The sequence below is a fragment of the Cherax quadricarinatus genome, chromosome 16 (assembly GCF_038502225.1).
Source record: "Cherax quadricarinatus isolate ZL_2023a chromosome 16, ASM3850222v1, whole genome shotgun sequence".
Lineage (NCBI taxonomy): Eukaryota > Metazoa > Arthropoda > Malacostraca > Decapoda > Parastacidae > Cherax > Cherax quadricarinatus.
In genome coordinates, this window is record NC_091307.1 from 45,270,410 (window position 1) to 45,282,875 (window position 12,466).

The following is a 12,466-nucleotide window of genomic DNA, read 5'->3' on the forward strand; positions in this document are numbered from 1 at the left end:
TTCTCCTTCCAAAAAATAGTGTACACCTTCCTCCTATCCCCTCCTCCCATCTTCCATCCACGCATAAGTCTTCAGTAAAGGTAAGTGTAATGTATTATTATTTATTTTAAATGCATGTACTTGATTTCTGATTGTTTTCATTATGTAAATCTTTATTTAATTTGAAAAAAAAAAAAATTACTTTAATATTTTTGGGTTTCTGGAACGGATTAATTTTATTTCCATTATTTCTTATGGGGAAAATGGTTTCGAGTTTCGTGAATTTCGATCTTCGGCGGGCTCTCTGGAACGGATTAATCACGAAACTCGGGGTCCACTGTATTCACATTTGTTAGAATAATTAAGGATCTATATTCAGGTGCTAAAGTGTAATACTATCATTATTTTACTATTATATTACCTAGCTCCTTTATTTGATTACCACGTTATTTGTTTTACCCTACTTCTTTTAGTCCCTTTTATATAATCTCCTTCATTTTAGCTTTAAAGAACTGCCTTAGTTCATATATTCACATTTGTTAAAATAATTCAGGTGCTATTATTTAACTTTAGAATATTTACTTTGTCTTATACTTAAGTCTAATTATAGATTCACTATAAATCTTATGATTACAAGCATTGATCCTGATACCAACCTCTTATTGAATGACATAAATGAATCAAACAGCAACTGTAATTACTACACAGCAGAACAAGCAAAGGCACTTCTCAGAGCCAACAATAACATAACTGTCTTTAACTACAATGTCAGATCTTTAACCCTTTCAGGGGCGGCAGGCCCTCTCCTAAACATGTTCTCAGGGTCGGAAATTTTTCGAAAAAAAAAAAAAATTTTTTTTATTATGAAATGATAGATAATCTTTTCCCGATCATAATGACATCAAAAGTATGAAATTTGATGGAAAACTTATGGAATTATGCTCTCGTGAAGTCAGCGGTCTCGACGATGTTTACGCATCAGCGATTTCGCCCACTTTGAGCCCTATTTTCGGCCAATTCCAATGTACCAGTCGACAAAAATCATAACTATTTCACTAGAACTCAATTTTTTCTATCGAATGAGTACAAGAAACCACCTATTTACCGATTTCAACTATCCAATAAAGTGGTCAGAAATTGGCAATTTTGCCAATTTCACACAAATTTCAGAAGATGCCAATTTCCAAATAGGGTCCAGAATAAACAAAACAGACATTCCTGGCACTAAAATAATATTTTTTCTGTTCATTAATCACATCCCCAGGCCTCTCTTACATTTCTTTTGCTTTGCACTTTGAATTTTTATTCTCACAAAAAAATAGAAGATTTACTGTTTTGCAGAGTACTGCATTTGTGTAGAAATGGTATAAATAATATCAGTGCACTTGTGAAAGAATATTAGACTCACCAGTTGACGTGTAGGAAAACTAGAATACAACCATAAATACCATACAAAAATACACTGCAAAGTCACTGTTTTAAACCAAAAACACAGAGTTTTTTTTTCTCATTATGCACTGTGTGCCACAGGTTTTTTTTATATTGTGCACACTGACCACATAGACCCATTCTTTTATATGTAGGCCTACCAGCTTTCTCTCACTAGATTTAAGGGCGCTAGAATTTAGGCGTTCTAGTACGTCAATAACCCTGGTGCATAAGCCATTCTAGTATGTAGGAAACCCTGAAAGGGTTAAACCAAAAATATTTTAATTTCAATGGACTTCTTTACTAGAAGTGCTAGAAAAAAAAAGCAAAATATCATGATTTTTCACTTTGCAATTGAAACTAATGACAATAATTGGAATTACCAAATAGGTTAAAAAACAAGATAACATTACCATTTTCAAATCCTGGTTTACACCATGGCCAAGGTGGTAGCAGAGGGCCAGGTTGAACATGGCCGAGGGATCACCCAGCAGGGACCCAGCCCGGAAGGACATCACGGCCGACTCTGTTTCCACGTCGACGATGCTGTAGCCCACGTCGCTCTCCAGGACTCCCAGCAGCTTGTCCTGTATGGCCTTAATGTCTTGACTGCCAGCACTCAAGATCTGTTGGAAATGCAGTTTTTCTTGTGCTTCAGTGATGACAAATAGGGCAAACAAACCACAGAACTGGTGGGGTTTGAACCCATAATACAGTTTTTATAACACACAGGGCACATGTGTCAAGCATTACCATGATCAAATTAGTGATATGAGAGAGAGAGAGAGAGAGAGAGAGAGAGAGAGAGAGAGAGAGAGAGAGAGAGAGAGAGAGAGAGAGAGAGAGAGAGAGAGAGAGAGAGAGAGAGAGAGAGAGAGAGAGAGAGAGAGAGAGAGAGAGAGAGAGAGAGAGAGAGAGAGAGAGAGAGAGAGAGAGAGAGAGAGAGAGAGAGAGAGAGAGAGACATATATACCCAGGATGACTCGAGTATGGAACGCATTTGTACAGCATAATGATGTCAATGAGATAAAGTCAGTTGAACACATGAAAATGCTGCCCCACAGATGGCTCCAACTTCACCCTATTCCCTACTTGTATGTCAAATAACAATAAAAATGCTTTCAAATGAGCTGATGTAGGTAACAGCTCTTAGCTTGCCAATAAAGTTAGGAATCCTTAACCTGTAAATAGCTTGTCAATAAAGCTAGGGATCCTTAACCTTGTCAAACCCTGTGTAAAAAAGAGAGAGTGCAAAGAGAGAGAGAGAGCAGAGAGAGAGAGCAAAGAGAGAGAGCAAAGAGAGAGAGAGCAGAGAGAGAGAGAGCAAAGAGAGAGAGAGCAAAGAGAAAGAGAGCAAAGAGAAAGAGAGGAAAGAGAAAGAGAGGAAAGAGAAAGAGAGCAAAGAGAAAGAGAAGAGAGAAAAGGAGAGAGCCAATATTGTCAAAGTACCACACTTGGATCCACTTTGAGGACAGTGTGAAGCAAGCTTCTATACCACAAAACGGGCAGAAAGCAGCAACTTCACTCTGGCTGTACTCTTCTCCAGAACATCACTTCATCTGAGATCATTTATCCCAGGATGACTCAAGTATGGAACACATTTGTACAGCATTACGATGTCAACGGATAGAGTCAGTTATCAGATGAAAATGCTGGCCCACAGGTGGCTCCATCTTCATCCTGTTCCTTACTTGTATGTCTCATAACAATAAAAATGCTTTCAAATGAGCAGATGTAGGTAACAGTTCTTAGCCTGTCAATAAAGTTAGAAATCTTAAACCTGTAAATAGGTTGTCAATAAAGCTAGGGATCCTTAACCTTGTCAAACCCAGTGTAAAAAAAAAAAAAAAAAAAAAAAAAAATAAAAAAAAAAAAAAAAATAGAGATATAGAGAGAGATATAGAGAGAGAGAGAGATAGAGAGAGAGAGAGAGAGAGAGAGAGAGAGAGAGAGAGAGAGAGAGAGAGAGAGAGAGAGAGAGAGAGAGAGGAGAGGAGAGAGAGAGGAGAGAGAGAGGAGAGAGAGAGGAGAGAGAGAGAGGAGAGAGAGAGGAGAGAGAGAGAGGAGAGGGAGAGAGAGAGAGAGAGAGAGAGCAGGTGGGATTGGGCCTTATACAAGACCACAGACCTACATCCCTGCAGCTGCCTCAGTACCCTACCTCTCTCAAGGGCAGGCACCTTACATTCCCTACACACCCACCACCTCAAGCTGACCACTTCATCATGAGGAGCCAGTCTATCAGCATCCTGTCGGCCAACATTAGAGGTTTCATTACTAATGTTGGAGAGCTCACACATAGCTTTGTGAACACTCGACGTCCAGACATGATAGCTGCTGTTGAAACATTTTTGGATGACAGGACTCCAGAAAATTTTGCAAGAATTGCTGGCTACACCTCATGGATGAGAAGAGACAGGCAAGGGCAAGGAGGTGGTGTTGCTGTGTGCTTCTCTAAAAGTGTTCATGCCCAGCACATAGATGTTGCCACCCCTACACATCTTGAAATGATGTTCTTCAAGCTCTGTATAAACACTAGTACCTCTGTACTAGCATGTGCAATGTACAGACCTCAGTGGCAACATGCAGACCCTATCAACTTCCTAATGGAAAATATTGACTCCCTTCTGCTACAACACAACTGTCAACATACAGTGGACCCCCGGTTAACGATTTTAATCCGTGCAAGAGGGCTCATCGTTATGCGAAATAATCGTTATGCGAATGAATTTTCCCCATAAGAAATAATGGAAATAAAATTAATCCGTGCAAGACGCCCAAAAGTATGAAAAAAATTTTTTTTTACCACATGAAATGTTAATTTTAATACACACAAACTGAAAAAGGCATGCACAATTACATGACACTTACTTTTATTGAAGATCTGGTGATGATTGATGGGATGGGAGGAGGGGAGAGCATTATCTTCTTACTGTTTAGAAGGGGAATCCCCTTCCATTAGGACTTGAGGTAGCAAGTCCTTTTCTGGGGTTACTTCCTTCTTCTTTTAATGCCACTAGGACCAGCTTGAGAGTCACTGGACCTCTGTCGCACAACAAATCTGTCCATAGAGCTCTGTACCTCCTGCCTTCAAGACTTTCCTAAAATGGGCCATAACATTGTCATTGAAATAGTCACCAGCACGGCTTGCAACAGCTGTGTCAGGGTGATTTTCATCTATAAAGGTTTGCAGTTCAACCCACTGTGCACACATTTCCTTAATCTTTGAAGTAGGCACAATGGATTCCACAACTGGCATAGGCTTCTCAGGGTTAGCCCCAAACCCTTCAAAATCTTTCTTAATTTCCATACTAATTCTCACCCTTTTACCACAGGTTGGCACTACAAGTTTCTTCTTGGGGCCCATGGTCACTTATTTTCCAGAAACAGCACCGAAAACACTGTAATACTGAAATATTCAGTGTATGCTTGGATGTTACGCGAGGCTGGCTGGTAAACAATGGGGACGCCGGCACATGTGAGGGCACGCACATTGGGCCTTAGCGTCTCGGACGAAAATCGGTAAGCGGGTTTTTAATCGGTATGCGCGGCAAAAATTTTGCGATAAAAGTAATCGGTATGCGGAAAAATCGCTATGTGATGCCATCGTTATGCGGGGGTCCACTGTATTATAATTGTTGGTGACCTCAACCAGCACCTTATACAGAGGGACTTTGATGACCTTCTTGCAGTGTTTGACATGAGAAACTTTGTTGATTTCCCTACTCATATCTCTGGCTCCTCCCTTGACCCAGTAGTGAGTGATCTGGCAGAAGGCATAGTCACTTGTCAACCCCTCGGCTACGTTGGATCGTCTGACCACAAGGCTGTTTTTACCACACTTAAGATCCCAACAGAACGAGGTGAGGAGTCCACACGCACAACCTGGCTATGGGAAAGAGGTAATTGGCCAGCCCTTTGCTCTGAGCTCGCCACCACCGACTGGAATGCTCTTCTCCAGGGGGATGTTGACAACCAAGTGAAAGTCTTCACTGGACACATCCTTAATCTGCAACAAGAACACATTCCTCACCGGCAATATGTGACAAAGCCTACAGATCAGCCTTGGTTTGGCTTTGCTTGTAGAGAGGCTGCTACTGCTAAGTACAAAGCATGGCGAAGGTATAAGAGACATCCTACCACCCATAACAGGAACTTGCACATGCAAGCCTGTAGGCATATGGGTGATGTTCAAAAGTGGGCCATTGCTAAATGGGAGGTGGACACTAAAAGAAAGTTAGCATCAGGTAGGGTAGGCTCCAAAACCTGGTGGTCCCTGGTCAAGGACAGACAAGGTTATCTGCCTGATGAACTTATTCCACCTCTAAATCGACAGGATGGGACCACCTCTACTAGTAGTCAAGAGAAGGCGGACCTCTTTGCTGAACACTTTGCTACCAAAATGCAAGTTCCTGATCCAGCAAGGGACCCTCCTTGGCTAGCTGCAAGAACTGTGTCAAAACTGTCAGTGGTGACAATAAGGCAGGAGGAGGTGCATTTCCTTCTTAAATCACTTGACCAGGAAAGGCTGTGGGCCCAGACAAGTTGAGCCCAAGATTGTTGAGAAGATGTGCAGACGAGCTAGCAGCACCTCTAACTCAAGATCTTCAGCACTGCCTAGTACAGTGCAAATGGTCCCTCCATGGAAAGAGGCAAATGTAGTCCCTGTTCACAAAAAAAGAAGAGCAGAGCAGAAATCAGCAACTACAGACCAGTGTCACTCCTGTCAATCACTGGTAAGATCCTTGAGACAATAATCTCAAGACAAATGACAGATTTTTTTTTGACTAACACTCACTACTTTGTGATCGTCAATATGGCTTCAGGAAAGGTTACTCTGCTGCTGATCTGTTGTTAAACCTCTCCACTAAGTGGCACCAGTCACTGGATGAATCCAGTCAGCTGTGTGGTGGAGCACTGGACATTGCTGGCGCTGACCGGGTGTGGCACCAGGGCCTCTTAGCAAAACTTCAAGCACTGGGAATTGCAGGCTCTACGCTATGTCTCCTCAGTGATTACCTTCATGGTAGATCTCTAAGTGTAGTCCTCAATGGAACGGAATCAGCAAGGCATCCTATTGGGGCAAGCTGCCCACAAGGAAGGTGTGCTGGGTCCACTGTTATGGAATGTCTACTTCAACGACCTTCTTCATCTCATCCCAGAATCACATGCATATGCAGACGACTGTACACTGACATTCACTTATCCAAGAGAAGAAATGCCAGCTGCTCTAAGCTACATCAATCACCAGCTGAGAGCTATATCAGCTTGGGGAAATAGATGGCAAGTAACATTTGCACCTGAGAAAACGCAAATGATGATCGCCTCTAGGCACCATGATGGTAATGCTGGTGCAGTAGTAAGGATGAATGGGACGATGTTGGCACCTGGAGAAGAAGTTGATATCCTTGGGGTGAAATTTGACTCCAAACTAACCATGAAGAACCATGTTGTAAATCTTGCAAACAAGGCAGCCAGGAAGCTTTACAGCACTTGCCGTATCTGCGATCTGCTTGACAGTAGGGGTTGCAAGATCCTGTACGAGGCACAAGTACGCCACACCTTGAGTATGCTCCACTTTCTTGGTTTGCCTGCCCCCTCTCATCTGCGACTGCTTGACAGAGTAGAGAACAGAGCAAGACGTCTCATCTCTCGCCTGGACCCATCCTGGATAGATCTGTCATTTCAGCAGAGCCTTCAACATAGGAGGGATGTGGGTGGCCTTACTGTTATGTACAAGGCCAATATTGTCAAAATACCACACTTGGATCCACTTCGAGGACAGCGTGAAACAAGCTTTTATGCCACAAGACGGGCAGAAAGCAGCAACTTCACTCTGGCTGTACCCTTCTCCAGAACATCACTCCATCTGAGATCATACATACCCAGGATGACTCCTAGTATGGAACACATTCGTACAGCATAATGATGTCAACGAGATAACGTCAGTTGATCAAATGAAAATGCTGGCCCACAGATGGCTCCAACTTCATCCTGTTCCCTACTTGTATGTCTCATAACAATAAAAATGCTTTCAAATGAGCTGATGCAGGTAACAGCTCTTAGCTTGCCAATAAAGTTAGGAATCCTTAACCTGCAAATAGCTGTCAATAAAGCTAGGGATCCTTAACCTTGTCAAACCCTGTGTAGGAGGGAGAGAGAGAGAGAGAGAGAGAGAGAGAGAGAGAGAGAGAGAGAGAGAGAGAGAGAGAGAGAGAGAGAGAGAGAGAGAGAGAGAGAGAGAGAGAGAGAGAGACAGAGAGAGAGAGAGAGAGAGAGAGAGAGAGAGAGAGAGAGAGAGAGAGAGAGAGAGAGAGAGAGAGAGAGAGAGAGAGAGAGAGAGAGAGAGAAAGCAGAATTGCTGGCTACACCTCATGGATGAGAAGAGACAGGCAAGGGCAAGGAGGAGGTGTTGCTGTGTGCTTCTCTAAAAGTGTTCATGCCCAGCACATTGATGTTGCCACCCCTGGACATCTTGAAATGATGTTCTTCAAGCTCTGTAAAAACACTAGTACCTCTGTACTAGCATGTGCAATGTACAGACCTCAGTAGCAACATGCAGACCCCATCAACTTCCTAATGGAAAATATTGACTCCCTTCTGCTACAACACAACTGTCAACATATCATAATTGTTGGTGACCTCAACCAGCACCTCATACAGAGGGACTTTGATGACCTTCTTGCAGTGTTTGAAATGAGAAACTTTGTTGATTTCCCTCCTCACATCTCTGGCTCCTCCCTTGACCCAGTAGTGAGTGATCTGGCAGAAGGCATAGTCACTTGTCAACCCCTCAGCTACGTTGGATCGTCTGACCACAAGGCTGTTTTTACGACACTTAAGATCCCAACAGAACGAGGTGAGAGAGTCCAGACACACAACCTGGCTATGGGAAAGAGGTAATTGGCCAGGCCTTCGCTCTGAGCTTGCCACCACCAATTGGAATGCTCTTCTCCAAGGGGATGTTGACAACCAAGTGAAAGCCTTCACTGGACACATCCTTAATCTACAACAAGAACACATTCCTCACCGGCAATATGTGACAAAGCCTACGGATCAGCCTTGGTTTGGCTTTCGTTGTAGAGAGGCTGCTACTGCTAATGCCGGAAAAAACATCCCCCCCCAGTACCAACAATACCACCAGTCCGATAACATTCTTCTTTGCAAATATACAGGGTCTAAAGCCAGCAACAAACAACAAAATACCTTTCATCCGTGGACTGCTTGCAGAGGCAAAGGCAATGTTCGCGGCTTTCACTGAGACCCACATAAAGGATCACTTGGACAACGAAATATGGATCCCAGGTTACAACCTATACAGATGTGACAGAGTGAACAGGCAAAAGGGGGGTTGGCCTGTACATTGCAGAGTCACTTGTTTGCACAGAACTGCTAAATGCCTCAAATGATGTAGTGGAAGTTTTAGCAGTAAAGGTCGAGAACCAAAACCTAGTCATTGTGATAGTCTACAAGCCTCCGGATGCAACATCCCAGCAATTCCAGGAACAGCTGTTAAAAATTGACCACTGTCTGGAAAACCTTCCAGCTCCCTGCACCCAACATCTTGCTCCTGGGGGATTTCAACTTAAGGCACCTAAAATGGAGGAATATAGCAAACAATATTGTTGCAGTAATAACACCAGGAGGCAGCCTGATGAAAACTCACACTCACGCGAGCTTTTAAATCTCTGCACAAAATTCAATTTAAACCAGCAAATAATAGAGCCTACTAGACTGGAGAATACACTAGACCTCATCTTCACTAACAATGATGATCTGATAAGAAATATCACCATATCAAAAACAATATACTCAGATCACAACATAATTGAGGTTCAGTCATGTATGCTGAGCCCCAGACCGACATAATGAGATTAGTCACGAGGGAGCATTCACCAAATTCAACTTCAATAACAAAAACATAAAGTGGGACCAAGTAAAACTAAGTCCCTAACCTGATATAAGCTGGGAAGATATACTAAGCAACACAGACCCCAACTTATGCCTAGAACAGATTAACTCGGTAGCACTCGATGTATGCACAAGGCTTATTCCTCTAAGAAAAAGGAGGAGTAGATGTAAAACAGAAAGAGACAGGGCGCCCTTTACAGGCGACGAAAGAATAACAGAGCGGCTAAAAGAGGTCAATATATCTGAAATGCGAGGGAGACACTGGTCAGAGAAATAGCAAGCATCGAACTTAAGCTAAAAGAATCCTTTAGGAGTCAGGAATCGCTGGGAAGAACTAAAAGTCATAAATGAAATCGAAAGAAACCCAAAGTATTTCTTCTCCTATGCCAAATCAAAATCGAGAACAACGCCCAGTATTGGGCCCCTACTTAAACAAGATGGGTCCTACACAGATGACAACAAGGAAATGAGTGAGCTACTCAAGTCCCAATATGACTCAGTTTTTAGCAAGCCACTAACCAGACTGAGAGTCGAAGATCAAAATGAATTTTTTATGAGAGAGCCACAAAATTTGATTAACACAAGCCTATCCGATGTTATCCTGACGCCAAATGACTTCGAACAGGCGATAAATGACATGCCCATGCACTCTGCCCCAGGGCCAGACTCATGGAACTCTGTGTTCATCAAGAACTGCAAGAAGCCCCTATCACGAGCCTTTTCCATCCTATGGAGAGGGAGCATGACACGGGGTCGTCCCACAGTTACTAAAAAAACAACAGACATACCGCCCCACTCCACAAAGGGGGCAGTAAAGCAACAGCAAAGAACTACAGACCAATAGCACTAACATCCCATATCATAAAAATCTTTGAAAGGGTCCTAAGAAGCAAGATCACCACGCATCTAGAAACCCATCAGTTACACAACCCAGGGCAACATGGGTTTAGAACAGGTCGCCCTCCTGTCTGTCTCAACTATTGGACCACTACGACAAGGTCCTAAATGCACTAGAAGACAAAAAGAATGCAGATGTAATATATACAGACTTTGCAAAAGCTTCGACAAGTGTGACCATGGCGTGAATAGCGACAAAATGCGTATAAAGGAATAACAGGAAAAGTCGGTCGATGGATCTATAATTTCCTCACTAACAGAACACAGAGAGATAGTCAACAGAGTAAAGTCCGAGGCAGCTACGGTGAAAAGCTCTGTTCCACAAGGCACAGTACTGCCTCCCATCTTGTTCCTCATCCTTATATCCGACATAGACAAGGATGTCAGCCACAGCACCGTGTCTTCCTTTGCAGATGACACCCGAATCTGCATGACAGTGTCTTCCATTGCAGACACTGCAAAGCTCCAGGCAGACATCAACCAAATCTTTCAGTGGGCTGCAGAAAACAATATGAAGTTCAACGATGAGAAATTTCAATTACTCAGATATGGTAAACATGAGGAAATTAAATCTTCACCAGAGTACAAAACAAATTCTGGCCACAAAATAGGACCGAAACACCAACGCAAAGACCTGGGAGTGGATCATGTCGGAGGATCTCACCTTCAAGGACCATAACATTGTATCAATCGCATCTGCTAGAAAAAATGACAGGATGGATAATGAGAACCTTCAAAACTAGGGAGGCCAAGCCCATGATGACACTCTTCAGGTCACTTGTTCTATCTAGGCTGGAATATTGCTGCACACTAACAGCACCTTTCAAGGCAGGTGAAATTGCCGACCTAGAAAATGTACAGAGAACTTTCACGGCGCGCATAACGGAGAGATAAAAACACCTCAATTATTGGGAGCGCTTGAGGTTCCTAAACCTGTATTCCCTGGAACGCAGGAGGGAGAGATACATGATTATATACACCTGGAAAATCCTAGAGGGACTAGTACCGAACTTGCACACAAAAATCACTCACTACGAAAGCAAAAGACTTGGCAGACGATGCACCATCCCCCAATGAAAAGCAGGGGTGTCACTAGCACGTTAAGAGACCATACAATAAGTGTCAGGGGCCCGAGACTGTTCAACTGCCTCCCAGCACACATAAGGGGGATTACCAACAGACCCCTGGCAGTCTTCAAGCTGGCACTGGACAAGCACCTAAAGTCAGTTCCGGATCAGCCGGGCTGTGGCTCCTATGTTGGTTTGCGTGCAGCCAGCAGAAACAGCCTGGTTGATCAGGCTCTGATCCACCAGGAGGCCTGGTCTCAGACCGGGCCGCGGGGGCGTTGACCCCCGGAACTCTCTCCAGGTAAACTCCAGGTAAACTGCTAAGTACAAAGCATGGCGAAGGTATAAGAGACATCCTACCACCTATAACAGGAACTTGCACAGGCAAGCCTGTAGACATATGGGTGACGTTCAAAAGTGGGCCATTGCTAAATGGGAGGTGGACACTAAAAGAAAGCTAGCATCAGGTAGGGTAGGCTCCAAAACCTGGTGGTCCCTGGTCAAGGACAGACAACGTTATCTGCATGATGAACTCTTTCTACCTCTAAATCGACAGGATGGGACCACCTCTACTAGCAGTCAAGAGAAGGCGGACCTCTTTGCTGAACACTTTGCTACCAAAATGCAAGTTCCTGATCCAGCAAGGGACCCTCCTTGGCTAGCTGCAAGAACTGCGTCAAAACTGTCAGTGGTGACAATAAGGCAGGAGGAGGTGCATTTCCTTCTTAAATCACTTCACCAAGAAAAGGCTGTGGGCCCAGACAAGTTGAGTCCAAGATTGCTGAGAAGATGTGCAGACCAGCTAGCAGCACCTCTAACTCGCATCTTTCAGCACTGCCTAGTACAGTGTAAATGGCCCTCTCTATGGAAAGAGGCAAATGTAGTCCCTGTTCACAAAAAGAAGAGCAGAGCAGAAATCAGCAACTACAGACCAGTGTCACTCCTGTCAATCACTGGTAAGATCCTTGAGACAATAATCTCAAGACAAATGACAGAATTTTTTGACGATCACTCACTACTTTGTGATCGTCAATATGGCTTCAGGAAAGGTTACTCTGCTGCTGATCTGTTGGTAAACCTCTCCACTAAGTGGCACCAGTCACTGGATGAATCCAAAGTCAGCTGTGTGGTAGCACTGGACATTGCTGGTGCTTTCGACCGGGTGTGGCACCAGGGCCTCTTAGCAAA

At 43.7% G+C, this 12,466-nt stretch overlaps 1 protein-coding gene across 2 annotated transcripts in view; it reads right to left on the reverse strand.

Annotated features, from left to right (window-relative positions):
* Positions 1-12,466, reverse strand: part of LOC128688834 (uncharacterized) — a 188,097-nt gene that overhangs the window by 116,477 nt on the left and 59,154 nt on the right. For both annotated transcript variants that reach the window (XM_053776822.2, XM_053776823.2), the window contains exon 4: positions 1,821-2,033. In XM_053776822.2, coding sequence (XP_053632797.1) covers positions 1,821-2,033 — 213 coding nt within the window. The remainder of the gene's footprint in view (positions 1-1,820; positions 2,034-12,466) is intronic.